At 44.6% G+C, this 18,194-nt stretch overlaps 1 protein-coding gene across 1 annotated transcript in view; it reads left to right on the top strand.

Annotated features, from left to right (window-relative positions):
* The window catches only part of LOC124619548, a 347,023-nt gene that overhangs the window by 109,560 nt on the left and 219,269 nt on the right, over positions 1–18,194 (top strand). Inside the window, exons 2-3 of the mRNA XM_047146018.1 lie at positions 1,363–1,565; positions 17,517–17,658. Of these exons, the coding sequence (XP_047001974.1) occupies positions 1,363–1,565; positions 17,517–17,658 (345 nt within the window). The remainder of the gene's footprint in view (positions 1–1,362; positions 1,566–17,516; positions 17,659–18,194) is intronic.

Raw genomic sequence — 18,194 nt, 5'->3', positions numbered from 1 at the left:
GTTCCCGTGAGTGGCGCCGTCACAGCATGGCTGCTACACTTGACGTACGTCAGAAGCAACGTGCTGTCATAGAATTCCTGTGCTGTGAAAACGAGACAGTGGGAAACATCCACAAGATGTTGAAAACGGTGTTTGCAGACTCTGCTGTCGATCGCAGTACAGTTAGTCTGTGGGCAAGCACGTTACGTGAAGAAAGCGGGCACGGCAATATCGAGGATCGTCCTCGCAGCGGCAGGCCTCGTACTGCACACACTCCAAACAATGTGCAGAGAGTTAACGAATTGGTAATTGCTGACAGACGCATCACAGTGAACGAATTGTCGTTCTACATTGGGATAGGGGTAGGAAGTGTTTGCAGAATACTGAAAGTGTTGGCGTTAAAAAAGGTTTGCGCCAGGTGAGTTCCCAGGATGGTGACAGTGGCTCACAGAGAAACAAGAAAAACGGTATGCAGCGAACTTCTGGAACAGTACGATAATGGTGGAGATGAATTTCTTGGAAGAATTGTAGCAGGTGATGAAACATGGCTGCATCATTTTTTACCAGAGACGAAGAGGCAATCAATGGAGTGACACCATGCAAATTCACCGAAAAAAAAAATTCAAAACCACACCTTCTGCCGGAAAAGTTATGGCTACGGTGTTTTTCGATTCCGAAGGACTCTTGCTTGTGGACATAATGCGGAGTGGAACCACCATAAATTCTGATGCATATGTGACGACACTGAAGAAGCTTCAAGCTCGACTGAGTCGTGTTCGACCACAGCGGCAAAAGCAGGATGTTTTGCGGTTGCACAACAATACACGGCCACATGTCAGTCAAAATACCATGGAAGCGATAACAAAACTCGGATGGACTACAATGAAACACCCACCTTATAGTCCTGACCTGGCTCCATGTGACTATCATCTCTTTGCGAAACTGGAAGACTCTCTTCGTGGAACAAGGTTTGAAGATGATGACTCCCTTGTGCACGCTGCCAAACAGTGGCTCCACCGGGTTGGTCCAGAATTTTACCGTGAAGGCATACAGGCGCTGGTTCCAAGGTGGCGTAAAACACTGTAAAACTTTCAAACATGTAGCATAAAAGATGGATTTTAAAAAAAAAGTGTGCATTTCTCTTTGAGTGACGCTCTTAATATCGTTGGCCGAGTGCCAGCGCCGTCGGGCTGGTGTGGCGCAGTGCCCCGCTGATGCGGCGAACGTGTACAGTGGGTCTTGCTGCCGGGTAATGTATGGCTGCGTGAGAGCTGACGCTCGTGCCCCACGGGGCACCGCTGAAGGAGCCCACACTAGACTGTAAACGAGCTGAGGTGCGCCTCCTAGCGGAGTGAGTGAGGAGGCCGCGGCGTGCTGTTGCAGGCGGGCAGTGCCTGAGCGACATCAGCGTGCTGGTGGAGCCGGCGGTGGCGGCGAGCGGCGGCAGCGCGCTCGTGCTCTGCCTCTACCAGCTGGAGGGCGACGCGCTCTACCAGGCGCAGTTCTACCGCGGCAACCGCGAGATCTTCCGCTGCCTCGCCAACGGCGTCTGCAAGATACTCCCGCTCTCCGGCATCGTCATCGACGTGAGTATTAAATCCTACCACATTCAACTGCAGCAAGTATCAGAACACCCCTCCAATATATGTCTTCTTCTCTCTTCCCTTCTGCATTTTCCGCATTAGCCATTTGTGACCTGTTACGGTTCCCATTTTTTTCTCGGTCTGCCAGATTCTCTTATCCATTTTGGTTTAATGTTCCTTAACTGATGTGGTAGTCTCTCTCGATCCATTCTTTGCAGATGTTAATTTCATTTTCTAATATTTTTTTCCATCAAATTTTTCTGTCACAGTCCAGATTTTCAACTCCTATCGAATATCTTCAATTTGAATTTTATCTGTACTCATTTTATTTTTGTTTTCATCCAGTTTTTCTCTCACACTACAAATTTTCAATTAAATTTTTACTTTTTCTGTACTTATTTTATTTTTGGTTTCATCCAGTTCTGCTTTCACACCCCAAATTCTCAGTTCCTTTCGAATACTTTCATTTCGTATTTTATCTGTACATATGCATCTCTTCACTGCTCTACGCAATCTTATCTGTGCTCTTTGTATTTGTTTTTCTTGTCTCATTGAATACCCATTATGCACTTCCATATACTAAGGATCGTATTCCGACACTTTTGCAAAATTTCACTCTTGTACCACTCTTTATGTTATGATTTTAAGTTTTGGTAACAGTTCCACAGATATTTCCACATGTCTTCAACTTGATCCGCGTATCTTCTTCATATTCAGACGATAGTTTACATCGAAGAGACTTAACTTCTAGTGTTTTTCCACGACTACCACCTTCATTCTCACTTGACATTTCCCACAAAATGCCATAATTTACAGAATGACAATTACTGAACCATACGAAATAAGATAGCCATAACGTCTGAACGGTTTGGGTTACGCCGTTCAAACTGTACGACTGGCCTTGGAGCAAGATGGCAATTAGCATGATTTGGTTTAGCTACGAAGCCTACTTTCATGGGTTCTTCTATAAGAAAAATTGGCATATCTAGGGGTCTGAGAATCCACATTTCGCGATCGAGAAGTCTCTTTACCCTCAACGGGTGACTGTGTGGTGTCCAATGTCCAGTCACGAATAATCGGGCGATATTCCTTGATGACATGGTGACTACCGAACGGTACGTGAAGGTTTTGGAGGATGACTTCATCCCCATTATCCAAAATGACCCTGATATCGATAAGATGTGGTTCATCGAAACAGGAGAGTGTTTCATGTGCTGGAGGTGAACTCTGGGACCGCATTCTGGCTCTGCGGTACACAGAGGCCACTGGAAAGGGCCTCGATTGGCCGCCATATTCTCCCGATCATAACATATGTGACTCCTTTTTCTTGGGCTATATTAAAGGCAAGGTGTACAGCAATAACCCCAAAAACATTTCTGAGCTGAAACAGCCTTTAAGGAGTCATCGACAGCATCGATGTTCCGACACTTCAGCCGCTCACGCAGAATTTCGCTATTCTTGTGCGCAACATCATCCCCAATGATGACAGACGTATCGAACATTTCATAACCTAGATCCGGATATTTGTAGTGACGTTTATATGTTGAATAAAGTGTGTGCATGCCGTAGTTTGTAACTAGTTTACCTTTTTTATTCATGGAGTTCAATAATTGTCACCCTGAAGACTTTCCAGAAGATGTTTTCATATTATATTTTGTACATAGCTTATTCAGTTCATAAAACCGTTCTCGCAAATCCTCTTCTCTTGGAAAATCGGTGTATGGTCATCAGCATACAGAAGTGAGTTTATACTTAGCGAATTGCTTAGCTGCACCCCGGTCTCCATGTTAACGTTACATCTGCGAGTTGTATCGTCAGTGTAAGTACTGAACAGCGTAGGGGGTGTATTAGAGCCATGCCTCACTCCTCTTCTTATTTGTATCGTTTCTTTATATATGCCTCCCATAACTCAGATTATTGTTTTTCTTTCTTTTTCGTTTTTGTTTGGAAGCTTCCTGGCGCATTAGAACCGAGTGCTCGACAGAGAACAGAACCTTGTCTCTTAAAATTTTACATACCGTTGTTTTTCTGACAGCTACATTCAAGAGCCACCTTCACAATTTCACCTTCCAAACTAGACGGAATATTCTTTCTTCCAGCAGTTCTAGTCCCGCAAAGAATGGAGGTAAATTTCTGCTCGTATTGGAAAGTAGGAGATAGGTAATAACGGATGATATGCTGTGACGGTGGGTTATGGAGATAACTGTCGGTAGAGCACTTGTCCTCGAAGGGCAGGTTTGAGCCAGGTCCGACAAACAGTTTTGATCTGCCAAACAGTTTAAACAGAGCGCACTGTCTGCTGCTGAGAGAACATCGTTTCTTTGAATTCTTAGTTACCTGATCCTAGTCCCAGCAGATTTTCTGTCACGGCCGCAGTTCTGGTTGAAAGACAATTTTGCCACCTGTCGTGAAACCAAACAGTGACATTATAGCAATATAAGCTGAATCGTCTGTTGTTAAAGATTAAGGTAACAATGGTAAAATACACTTTGAATGTTCAAATACTGAAGGAAATAAAGGGAAGGGCAGTCAGTCGTAAGAAGTATCATGGGATTAGATACTGATTGATGGGGATACGTGACTTTGAAATGGAAACTAAAGAATGAAGGATCCTTGTAGTTTAATTTAGTGTGATAATTACTGAAGATATTACAGGTCCAGACTCAGAAAGCTGTTACTTTCCTGTGAGAACCCTCGACGAAGCAATTAAGGATTTTCTGTGACACTGGTGCCGTCAGGTCGGGAGAGCTCGTCACATCGCCAAGAAGACCTATTTCTGAATGCAACAAAAGACACTGCCGATTGCCTTGACATGTTGCAAATCTTTCTCCTATACCAGCTTTCGTTGGGCCTGCAGAATTTACGTCTGCTGTGTAAGCTGTTAAATACCTAAACATCACACTTGGGCTATTTTCTGGAGATGTAATGAAATACACTGGCGCCAACATTACAAAACCTACCTTTAGTGTGCGTCGACAGTTTAGGTCGGCATGTATATCCACCAGTAATTACTTAATGCTTCCTCCAATACCAATGATTTTTCCCAAGACCATTCTTCAGTAGTGTTTCGTCGTTCTTACCGAACTATTCCACTATCCTTCCCTCCAAGCTCCTAATATTGCAAAGAATCTCAGGGTGACAGATTGGTCTCTTTGTCTTCTCAAAAATGGAAGAGATATCCTCAGCTCTATATTCGGTGCATAAAACTTCGTTTAGGTGTCAGAACACCAAATATTTGGCAGCCTTCTTCTGGCAGCATATCTGTGGAATCCCGTATCAACCTTGTCTTTGTTCATATTTGTTGCTGCTATCTCAAGGTCAAGAGCTATTTTTGCACGAGGGTTTCCCAGAAAATAAAACACCGCATTTTTTTCTCACTTGAAACAATACTACGAATGCGAAACGTTACTTATGTATCATTTGAAACCTCCTGAATGAGCGCGCCAGGATTCCGTCACTTCCGGCAGGTAGCATAGCTGCAGGACAGTTTCAAAGTGGCGTCTACAGGTAGTGTACGTTACAAGCAAAGTGCCGTCACTGAATTTCTCATTGCAGAGAAAGAAACTATGAAGAATATTTACAAACGCTTGTGCAAAGTCTAGAGCACCTGCTGTCGACAGAAGTACAGTTAGTCGCTGGACACGGAGGGTGAGGCCATCAGAAGGCGGTTCGGCGGAGTTCCACGATTTGCAGCTGTCACACCTGACACACTTGACCTAGTCCCTCTCACTTCCACTTGTTTGGATCATTAAAGGATTCCCTTTGTGGAACACATTTTGGGCCGGCCGCGGTGGTCTAGCGGTTCTGGCGCTGCAGTCTGGAACCGCGGGACTGCTGCGGTCGCAGGTTCGAATCCTGCCTCGGGCATGGGTGTGTGTGGTGTCCTTAGGTTAGTTAGGTTTAAGTAGTTCTAAGTTCTAGGGGACTTATGACCTAAGATGTTGAGTCCCATAGTGCTCAGAGCCAATTTGAACACATTTTGGGGGCGATGAAGAGGTGATTCACACAGTGAAGTACTGGATCCGCCATCAGGACACGGATTGGTGCAGACAAAGCACACAAGCCCTTGTTTAGCGCTGGAGGAAGCCATAGAACGGGATAGAGATCACGTGCAAAAATTGGGTGTGTAGATAAAACACCATTCTTTCGTGTATCAAATTCTCATTATGTTCAATAAAGAATTGTTGAAGAAAAAAATGCGAAGCATTAGTTTCTGAGCAAGCCTCGTAGAACAATAATACTTCTGTGACAGCTTTCCGGCCTTGGTAAAGAATGGATCATTGAACCTACATCTTTCACATAAATCTGGTTGAAATGAAAACAATAAAATCCAGCTGTGAACATTCATGACAATATTGCAATGGGTACATGCTTTTTCAACTTGTTGTCTTCACATCGAAATCCATAATCAACTACCTCACAGCGCAACGTAGTTCCTAGTTTGTGAAAGATTTTCGCTTCATAAATCAATAGTCACTAAGGTTGGACGACAGTCGTCTCAGAAGACTGGACGCTGCTTTAATGGCGTCAACTCCGCATTGTGGACGTATCCTCCAGGCCACTTAAGAAGGTCACGTAAGAATATGATGTGGCGTGCAATTTTTGAGTTTGTGAGGTAGCATACGATATTATCCAGAAATGGTTTCATTCAGGACCTAGAGTATGCGGAGCAGTCTTTTTGACTGTAACAATGGACTGTAAATTTGCCATTAGGTAGTTCTGCGTCGCATATTATCGAAGCCACTATGTGCAATGTTTTCCAGAAAGCACGTTAATCTCGCAAGACCAGTAACTGCCAAAGTTTTATAGTATGCATTTACTGTGTCTGCATGGGATATGCCAGAGGTTTCGTGCTTTAGTCCAAATGTTAGGCGCCTCGCAGAGCCACTAAGTCACATATGACAGTAACACGGAACGCTGCACATCTGTACGTTGACATCCCACGCGCAACAGCATCTGTTGGACTAGTCTCAGTGTGAGGCTGTTACACTGAGGAATCGCACTCTTTTGAATTTAATTTAAGAACTTACGTTCAAAGAAGTTAATCCTAGCTGCTTGGAGCGTATGGGACAACGGGACGTTGCCTGAAAATTATCCACCGTGAATCAGCAGGAGACGAAGAACCCCTCGCCGTGCGGAGTGGCCGCGCGGTCGGAGATGCCACGTCACTGACTGGGCGACCCCTCCAGTCGGAGGTTCGAGTCCTCCCTCGGGCATGTGTGTGCGTGTTGTACTTAGCGTAAGTTAGTTTATGTTAGTTTAAGTAGTGTGTAAGTCTAGGAACCGACGACCTTAGCAGTTCGGTCCCTTAGGAATTGACGCAGACACACAAACTTAACAAGAAATAATTGAACAATTGAATGTGATGCAGAAAGCCGTTTCTTTTAGGTTGAAAGCTATGGTAAAGCCACAGAAAGTGGGAAAATGGGTTCCGCATGACCCGACTGAAAGACAGGATGAAAATCGAAAGATCACTTGTGAAATTCTGCTCGCCAGGGACAAAACAAAGTCGTTTCTGCATCGAATAGTAGATATATTTTGGGAATCGGAAGCGTCGTAAATGATGGATGAATCCAAGCAAACCATTGACATCCACTGGAAAACCAAATCGCTTTGGAAAGAAGACATTGTTCTGTGTTTGGTGGAATGAGAAGGGTGTCACATGTTATGAGTTGCTAAAACCTAGTGACTCTGTTAACACTGATCGCTACTAACAGCAAATGATCGATTTAAATCGAGCATTACGTGAAAAACTATCGGAATATGGGAAAAGGCAACACAGTCATATTGCTCCATGATAAAGGTCCATCACACACATCAAAACGGGCCAGGTAAGCGATCAAGGCGTTCAGGTGTGAAATACTATGGTTTGCGGCTTATTCTTCAGACTTGGCTCCGTCAGATTCTAGCTTACGTATTGTGTAAGTCTAGGGCCCGATGACCTCAGCAATTTGGTCCCTTAGCAATTCACACACATTTGAACATATTTGAGGAACTACTAACGACGCTCCAGTTGGAAATAAAACCCTCTCTCAGCAGCCCATAAACTGACCAGGATGGTTGTCCGGCAATTATATTTGCTGATAGTCGTACTGATAATGTTCCAGGTCGAATAACATTTCTAATTGGTTCAATTAGTACTATAAATGAGGAAGCACTGACATCGAGTCACTTCTAAATCAGAAGATGATTGATTACACTTGATACCAATCAAGTTCCATATATTGTGAAAATTATTCAAAGATAAGCCAGAGTGAAATGAAATCTGGAAGAATAATTCACAAACTGATAGAATGAAAGACACCTCTGATAGTTCTAAATGTACAATCAGGTCCCGTGTCCTGAAAGGACATCGCTCAAATGACTAGTGAGAGACAATCTCCTCCTAAAGGATGAGGCATATCTAAGAGGAAGAGAGCTCTCATAACTCAAAGAAGACAAGGAAAAGCGCTGTTAAAATTTCTTCAAATGACTGATGTAACTATTGCCAAACAGCCAGTGCAACTGATCGTTCTCGGGACTGCCTAGGGTTGGGACGATGCCAAGAATACACTGTGTAATTTATCTCTGAATTGTATTATCTTTAGAATAAGAACTTATTATCTAAATTGAAGGTGGAAGGAGAGAAAGGAAAGGTAGGGGAAGAAATTATTGATGTCAGTTGCACCAGGACTTTATGTCTACTTTGGACTTTATGTGAAATCAGGGGAGATCAGTGAAAATGTGTGCCAGACCAAGACTAAAACCTAAAATCTCCTGTTTATTAAGCAAAGGCGTTAACCACTGTGCCATCCGGACGCAGTGTTTATCACATCTGCGCCGACTGTGTAGGCACGCTTCCCGGCCAACCCAAATTCCCACAGAGTACCATCTGTCCGCAGTCCCCATTCATGTTCTCTTTGCTTGCTACTTCGAGATTCCCGCTGGAGGGCGAACATAATTGGGCATCTGCAATGAAGATGATGCTTTCATGGCCCAACGAGGTGAATCAATTATATGAATGTATGGTCTTCCGGACATATGCCAGCAGAAATCATATTCGGCAGTCAGTGCGACTTCGTACTTGTACACACCATTGACGTGTGTGTGTAAATGATACGAGCTGCAATTATCTGTGAGAAGTAGAACAGCGAGTAGTGTGCATTAGTGCTGCTTGTGTTTCGCGTTGTTGTCAGACTTGACAGGGTATATAAGTGATGAAATATGTTGAGTCATCACTGTGAACGACAAGAAAATACCGCGTAGTCGCGTGAGATAGCGTTACGAAAATCTGTGACAGATGTCGAAAGCTGTCTTATTGTGGTCCAGCATATGACCGGCTGCTCAAATTGTGCAGTATCGAGACATTTGAAGAGTTTGGACTTGACAGTAGCCCAATGGAGAACTGTTCGAGAACGTGAGGGCAAGCAAAGACGTCATCGAGGGTACTGTCGACCACGTCTGACCATCACTGGGGATAGTCACCACATTGCACACCAAGCACTTTGTAACCTCTTCATATCCGCGTCTTCTGTCTAAGGAAAGGCAATGGACTGCCTGTAACATCCTGGTCAGAGACTAGCAACAACTGCTATCCCATGCCTAGATTTCCACTACCAAAAACTTCTGCATCTGCAATTGTTCCGCGAATGTGAAGCCTGGAATTTCGACAGACGGAGCGAGGAGGACTTCAGAAGCATACTAGAAGTGGAAAAATGGCATTTGTGGCCAAGAGAAGTGTAATAGTATCAAAGATAGGCCTTAATTTGAGGAAGAAATTTCTGAGAATGTACTTTTCGAGCACAGCACTATATGATAGCGACACATGGTTTGTGGGAAAGCCGGAACTGAAGAGATTCGAAGTATCAGAGATGTAGTGCTACAGACGAATGTTGAAAATCAGGAGGACTGATAAGGCATGGAATGACGAGGATGACTGTGGGAAAGCCGGAACTGAAGGAATTTGAAGTATTAGAGATGTGGTGCTACAGACGAATGTTGAAAATCAGGAGGACTGATAATGCAAGGAATGACGAGGTTATGTGTAAGATCGGAGAGGAAAGAAACATGTCGAAAACGCTGACAAGGGGAGGGGACAGGATGATAGGACATGTGTTAAGACATCAGGGAAAGTCTTCCATGGTACCACAGAGAGATGCAAAGCCTAAGAACTGTAGAGGCAGTGAGAGACTGGAATACATCTAGAGGACGTAGGTTGCAAGTGCTACTCTGAGATGAAGAGGTTGGCACAGGAGAGGAATTCGCGGCCGGCCGCATGAAACCAGTCAGAAAACTGTTGACTTAGTAAATAAATAAAGAATAACAAATAAATAAAAGCTTGATTTCTCCTCTCATTATGGTGTGGTGGGGCACCGGATGCGCCTTTACGTGACGGCTGGTAGTGACCGAAGAACCTTTGACTGGCAAATGTATGACACGGACATCCAGCTTCCTAATGTGTCACCTCTCAGGGTGTCCATTTCCAGCAGATCTGTCACTAATAGATGTGTGGAAGCAACGCAGACGTAAACTCTGTCTCGGTGGTAAGACGCTATGACAATGGTACTGGTCAGCTTGCCTCAGGAACCCAAACAGTGCGTACATCCAGCCAGAGCGTCTGCCTCTTCATACTGGTCATACTGGTAAGTGGTCAAACTCTGCCAAGTTGTATGTAAATTTGACTCCATTTCGTGATCACTCTCACCCCATGAAGTTTCCTTATTAGCGCATCCGTTTAATTACCAGGCAGTATATTTCTACACCAAATCACTTCTTTCAAATTGTGTTGAGCTACATCATTGGCCCTTGGTTTCCACAGCTGCTTCCGCACACGTGTGCGGGTCGTTATTTGCTGATGCAAACGCCCTATCGTGATCGTGCACGCGCTGCCTTCTGAAAGCCTCATCAGGGAAGCGGATCCGCTGTCCGCATTACAAATCGCGGTGGTGGGCTGAAGTGATGTGCGGTTTGTGGACAGCCATTTAGTTGCTGACGACCGCGCATGACGGTGATCCAGAGCCGCCCGCAAATGGCCTTCCACGCTGACAGCTACAATAATTATGTCGTCACAGTGTTCTATTCAATCCGGTTTTCGAATCATTTGTCCTAACGAAATCAATAAAGTAATGTAATAAATGTCAGCGCCGGTCAACTGATATTGTTACTTGTCTGTCGTCTGATGACGTTGCAACCAATAACTTCACTGCTTAAATAATATGAACATTGCTGTGAACTGACAACTTACGTAAGCAAACGTACAGCGATCTGACACATTCACTAGGAAATAAAATATATACCTTAGTTTAAAGTCGTTAAACCAGTAAAGAATAGTGACTAGCGCAGAAATATAATATGTGATGATAATATCTAGCGAAATTTCCCAACTTGCGATTTCAGCACAGTTTAACGAAGAAAACGTCAACACTGCAGCACTGGTCCAAACGGTAAAACTCAAAATTTTCAAATCAAGACTTCAATAAAGATCATTAAATGTCATATCAATTGTTGTAGAAGCTATTTCACCTAGTTTCGTGCGGGAAATTATTATTATTATTATTATTTTATTAATATTAAGAAGGGAATAATTGTTGCAGAGATCAAATAATTACAAGATATCAGTTGTTGTAGAAGCTATTTCACTGAGTTTCGTTTAATTCTTATTATTATAATTAGAAAAAGTTTTAATTATTCCAAAGATCAACTAATAACAACATTTTGCTGTGTTTCTGTTATCTTCAGCAAGCCTCACTTTTCAGGGTCTACTCCTTGCGTACACTGCTCCATTAATTCATTGATGTTGTCCTTCCAAGGACACCCTTGATGTACTTATCAGTGACGGAACAATTATGAGACAGGTAGAAAAAGTGTATTGGTCAATACATTAGTAAAACATAAAATACATCAACGCAAGAAAGCAGTGAAATAAAGTAAGTAATGTTCCGCGTTCTGGCCACAGGTGGGCCAGCCGGGTCCGACCGATCGCCAAGCCGTACTCAGGTGAAGGATGGGCGTATGGTCAGCACACCACTGTCCCAGACGTCGTGGGGTTTCTTGACCTTGAAACCGTTGCTTTTCAACACGTTGTGTAGCTCCCCGCTTGGCCTCTTGTAGCTGAGTGCACGCTGCAGCAGCCCGCCCCCCAAGGAAAGATCCCTGGCAGTACGGGGTATCGAACCCTGGTCTTCCGCATCGCAGTTATGCAGGTTACACATTCCGCTACGGAGGCTGGCAGAAAAGTTATTGGCAGTATGAATTATTTTTATTGGGACAAGAACATCTTTAACAGCAACAAGAACGGACATACTAATTGAATTTGCCTGATGCTATGCACGAGATGTAATTTTAAATGCTGACGTCAAAAGAAGGCTAATAGCAGTGGAAATTGATCATTTACAAAGGAGCACAAAAGTAAAAAGAATCGAGAAAAGAAACTAATGATGAAGTAAGAAGCAGAATGAAGGCAAACGAAAAAGCAATAGTATTGAAAAAAATCCCTGCAGTAGTAAAGGCATTTGTTGAGAATTTCATAATCTCGATGGGAAAAGGAAACATATTAATGAAAACAAGCTGGCAGGCGTAAATACAAAATTAATATATAAGTGTTGACCATGAACTTCTTAGCAGAGTTCAGCTTTAAATAAAAGCTCTAAATAAACAGCCTACATCCATAAGGAATATGTAGGAGAACTGGAAACGTAGTCTCGTAAAAGACGCAATGAGTGCCGTTTTGACACTTAAATACAATATCGCCCTTTGTTTCGCCACAATCATCAGGGAAAGAAGTCACTCCTCCCATTTGTCTCTGACGCGAAAGTTTTGTAGCACTTGCGTTCATTTTAACTGAAGACATTGAAATATCTCACTACACATCGGATCAAAAAAGCTGTTATTCTAATTTGTTTATCTCGGAGAGGGACATAAACAATTACCCACCCCATCTCGTGCGTGGGTGGCTGGGGGAAACTTCGAAATCTTCAAAGAACACCCTGTTTTTTATAGCAGATTACGATTCTACGGCCAAATCTTAATACATTGTGTCTGACGCATTTTCTTCGTTTCACCGCAGGTGGCGCTGTAATCGGAGGAATAGAAATGGATACACAAACGTAATTTACAACGTGCTGCTCAGTGCCCCACAAATATACAATGACACGTGGGATCCCACCTCCATGCTGTGAGGGAAGGACGGGGCAGGATTTTATAACTTGTAATTGGAGACTCCATTCTCATCGTTGTATTACTCCGACACGTCAAACAGGCGTCTACTCGACGTGCCACCGTGGCCGTGTAGTAAACTACGACGTATCATAACAAGCAGTACATTGCGACCGGATATCACGCATCGTGCAGACGTAGAACAGACAGCGGCTCTAAACATTACAATATTACAGCAGTATTTGTTGCCTGCACACCTATCTACCACTTGGAGAACAGACGTGCAAGTGGACGATGAATGTTGCAGCCACAGAAGAAAAAAACTGAAATGATCTTGATTTACGGAGAATGTATGACAAATGTTGATGTAGCTGTTGCCTTGTATGCAGAGCGTTTTCCACAAAGAGCTCGCTGTGATTCGTTCTTCTAGAAGTTTGTGAACGCCTTCATGTCTGATGGCAGCGTACTGGACGGCAAGGGGAAGCGAAGCAAACGTGTTATAGGAGAAGCTATGAAATATCTGTACTAGCGGCAGTAGCCGGCAATCACACCGCGATACCAGTATGTCTGTAGGTAGTATTGTCACAGTCTCCACCGTCGTATCATCCATATCGCGTGGTACTGCATCAAGGACTTAATGGCGCCGATTTCCAAAACCTGATAGTGCTTTGCGAATGGACTCGTCAACAACTAGGAACGACCACCACGGTCTTTGCCGAGGTTTTACTTTCCGCTGTGTCTACATTCACAAACCATGGTAGCGGTAACCAGCACACCAGGTATTAGTGGAGTGTAGACCATCCTTATTGGTGACGGCAAGCCGGCCACGGTGGCCGAGTGGTTCTAGGCGCTTCAGTCCGGAACCGCGCAACTGCTGCGGTCGCAGGTACGACTCCTGCCTCGGGCATGTATGTGTGTGATGTTTTAGTTAGGTTTAAGTACTTCTAAGTTCTAGGCGTCTGATGACCTCAGGTGTTAGAACAAATAGTGCTCAGAGCCATTTGGATCTTTTTTTGGGACGGCAAGCCAATGTCCTTTGTCGGTTAAAGTATGATGTGGCATCATGCAGAAGAGACTCACAGGTCCAGATTTTATCGTTAGCACGTTAAATGGAACAGAAACTACCTGTACTACAGCAGGATGTTGCCTTGGACGTTCTACAACGTATGTGGTTGCAGTATAACGGTTGCCCAGCGCAATACGAAATTGAAGCATGGGAGGTATTAGACCATAATTTCACTGGTTGGTGGATCGTTAGAGGTGGAACTGTTAATTGGCACACTAGGTCACCGGATTTCTTTCTGTGGAAATATTTAAAAGATAAGGTGTATCAGAAAGTGCCAACAGGCCATGGAGACACGGTCGACCTCATCAGAAAAGCCTGTGCTGACATTCCCGCAGACATGCTGTCATGTGTACGGTTATTCGAAAAGCGGCTCACTAAGTGTGCTGACATTGGCTGTACTATGTTAGAACACTTACTCTGTCTGGAGAAGTACAGTGGCGTTCGCCTCGAACCACGGCCACAGTGGCGTGTTGAGTAGTTTTCTGTTCGTTATGTTGGAAGAATACAACGTTGCGCCGGCCGGAGTGGCCAAGCGGTTCTAGGCACTACAGTCTGGAACCGCGGGACCGCTACGGTCGCAGGTTCGAATCCTGCCTCGGCTATGTATGTGCGTCATGTCCTTAGGATAGTTACGTTTAAGTAGTTCTAAGTTCTATGGGACTGATGACCTCAGACGTTGAGTCCCATAGTGCTCAGAGCTATTTGAACCATTTGAACAACGTTGCGAATGGGGTTCCCAATTAAAAGTTATGAAATACTGGCCACTCTTAACCTCTCAGCATGGAGGTGAACGAACAAAATAAAAAAAAATTGGATAGAGCGTCTGCCGTGTAAGCAGGAGATCCCGCGATCGAGTCCCGGTCTGGGCTCACATTTTCACCTGTCCCCGTTGATATATATCAACGGCCGTCAGCAGCTGAAGGTGTTAATGTATAATTCTAATTACGGATATGATACGTGAATTGGGGTGGCAACAAAAAGCATTTTTCGTTGCGACAGGATCTTCTCATGATATTTAAATCTCCAACTTTCTCCTCACAGTGTGAAAATATTTTGTTGGCGCCCACTTACGTAAGGTGGAATGATCATCATAACAAAAGAAGAGAAATAAGCGCTCGCGCAGAATGATTTAATTGTTTGTTGTTCGCATGCACTGTTCGAGGGTGGGACAGTAGATAAATAGTTTGAAGGTGGTTCGGTGAATCCTCTGCCAGGTACTTAATTGTACATTTCAGAGTAATCATGTAGATGTAGACGTTTTTTTGGCGAAGAATCCGAAATACGATAAAAATGAGGTGTTCCAGTTTGCAAATGCGAAGTTGGCCCCACACACACGCGGGAGGGACCAGGTGGCCAGTTGTGGCACAGTCACTTGTCCTCTTCACTAATATTAACGTTTCATCTTGGACAGCTTTCATACCATGCGTGGGTTTTTTTTTTTTTGTTTTTTTTTTTTAGAGAGGGGAGGTGTACCCCTCCACGCCCATACCGGCATGATGGCCAACTCAATAGGTCTACTGCCATCTCTGCGTAATGGACTAAAGTGAGGTGTCGCAGGATGTGGGTACTGCGATGTTTGCGTACGTCTAGTTAAGGTTAGCCATTAATCCGCCCTCATCAGGAGATGGACTGGGTCGAAGTCGAACGAAGGGTAGCGGTGTGAAGGGCAGAGGGAAAGAAGTGCCAAGGCAAGAGCCTAGGGAAAAAAGCCTCTGCGATAGTTAGGTCGGATGGTAAGAGCAGTAGCGGATGTCTTGCTGCCTGCGGTAGGTCGTGCAAGGGTAGGCTTTGTTAGTAGTGGGTATCATGCGGTTGTGTTGTTCGGAGGCTGGCGCTGGGTGCCGGTGTAGAGCACTCGTTCAGCGTCAGCAACCTGCTACAGTTAAGTTTATTATCGTTTTTGTGTCCACGGTGCGTGTGTAGCGTGGAGCGTTGCTAATGATTCGTAGCACTTTGTTCTGTATGATCTGCAGGCGGCGCAGTCGTGTAGGAGCTTCATATCCCCAGACGGGAGCTGCGTACGTCATCAGAGGTCTAATCAGTGTCATGTATATGGACCTCGACACCCCCCTATTCAGTGTGCTTTCCCTGTTGAGCATTGAGTAGAGCTGTTTGATCCTCGCGTGCGCTCGGTTGGCAACGTACTCGATGTGGTCCCCCCATGTAAGCTTCCGGTCCAGCCAGACACCTAGGTATCTGACTTTCTCTCGGAAACGTATTGGGCACGTACGTAGTGTTATCGGTCTACAGTGTTGATGTTTGCGCAGTAGTTTCGGTCTACGTGTGAACAGAGCTGCATCGCACTTGACGACGTTTTCTTGCACACGCCATCGCTCCAACCAAGGCTCAACAGTTCTGAGTGCTGTCTGTATTCGTGAGTTGATGTTTGACGGTTTCCAATCCTGCGCAAGGATGGCGGTGTCGTCCGCGTAGATGGCTAACGTCGTGTTTTGTGTTGCTGGGAAGTCGTTAACGTACAGGTTAAACAAGATGGGCCCTAGAATGCTTCTTTGGGATACTCCAGCTTGGATACCATGTTGTGTTGATTGTTTATCCTGCACGTTAGTGTTGAAACACCTGTTCGTGAGATATGAGTGTATGAGACGTACGAGTCCGTCCGGGAAACCAGCATCGCTTAGTTTGCGTATGAGTCCGTTGTGCCAGAGACGGGACTCTCAAGTTCAAGTTGAAACATAAGCACTATATATACCGTCCAGTCACATTACTGCAAACACATGTAAAACGCTTGATAGCTGCGAGACGTGCAGAAAGATTCAGTGGACTGGTAGGTACCAACACGGATTTATAGACATGGCGTGTCAGCTGTTCTAGGTTTAGCAATTGAACGACCGTGGCGCAAACAGCCCTTTCAATGTAGTCCCACAGATTCTCGATTGGGTATCAATTCGGATAGTTTAGTGGTCAGGGGATTACGATAAAATCATCTTGCTGCTCTTCGAACTACGCACGTACTGTGCAAGGTGTTTGACTCGTTGCACAGTCCTGGTCGTAGATTCCATCGTATTGAGGGAAAACAAAGTGCACGCTGGGGTGACCATAGCCCTCAGCGATAGATACATACACGTGGCGATCCATTGTACGTTCCAGATCGACGAGGTAACACAGGGAATGGTACGTAAACATTCCCCAGACCATAACGCTCCCTCCTCCAGCCTAGACGCTTCCGGCCATTGTTGCAGTTGTTTTCTTTCAGACGTTTCACCTTGTTCATTCCAGTGGCCAACTGCCATCTGAAAAGTCCACCTGTCGCTGCTTAGAAGTCCAGTTGCTGTTTTTGCATGCAGATTCCAGCCTTCGTTGCCTACGAACAGCAGTCAGCATGGACGCATGAACCAGATTCGCACGTAGCAAGCGATAGAATATGAAAAAAATCTCTGGATTGGTTTTTGAAGGTGTTGCAGGTTGCATAAAACCCATAGGTGAGAGCAGTTGAATTACCCTCTATACCTGAATGCTGCGTGGAGAAGAATTAACAACCTGAAATCAAGACAAACACTGTATAACATGTTAAGGGTGACAATTAGATCTTTAAAATATCCCTTCGCAGTGCTGCCAGCGCCAACTCACAAGCACGAAACTCCTCTGCGAGGTATCTGCTGCGCTGCTCGTCACGTCTCTTTCCATGCCACTGCTGAGGGATCCCTGGCTTTCGTGCTCCTGTTTAAAGCTACCAGTGAACAAGCACTTCACAATATACGCAGACTTATACTCCCCCGCCGTTACTTCTGTTACAGATGACGCACTCAAACGCTACCCAGTTGCGGCTGCTGGATGTTCAGCGAGAGGTTTCCGGAAAGTTCACTTGCGAGGTCACCGTCGAGAGTTCACGGAAGCCCTTCTCTACGAAAAGGGGCCACGCAACTTTGCAGGTCGTCGGTGAGTACCTTCAGCGCAGTAGCTGCAAGCAATTAGTCTTCTGCGAAATGTAACTCTCGCAACTTGTCGCCTGTGTCACCGTCTCACGCAGTTAACTCGAAATTATTAGGCGAACCCTTAACACTAACTGCGACAGTCTTCTTAGAAAGTCATCGCATTAAGTAACATTCCTTTTGCCTGTAAGTCACAAATATTCACTAAACAAGAAAAGACCCAAGATAAAGAGTGTCTCAAAAATCCAATTACACCAAAATTCGCACTTGTGAATATAAAAGCAACGAAAAAAAAAGTACGTACTACTGAAAATTACTATCCTGATTGAAACTCAGATAATTATGACACTGTTATTGGCTAAGAAACCATGTCTAGGACGCAGCTGATGACGGGCATGTGCCCGGTACCAGTCTGCCAATAAATAATAATGTAAACCACCATGGTGTTTGTGGCACACAGCTTGTGTATGTGTGGTTGCCTAATATTGTCTCTCTAATGGAATTCTCAGGCCTGCAAATGTTTATAAAACTCCCCGGCTATTG

This window comes from Schistocerca americana, chromosome 6 (genome assembly GCF_021461395.2).
Source record: "Schistocerca americana isolate TAMUIC-IGC-003095 chromosome 6, iqSchAmer2.1, whole genome shotgun sequence".
NCBI lineage: Eukaryota > Metazoa > Arthropoda > Insecta > Orthoptera > Acrididae > Schistocerca > Schistocerca americana.
Note: the sequence above shows the minus strand (reverse complement) of the source record. Positions and strands in the feature narration are given on the sequence as shown.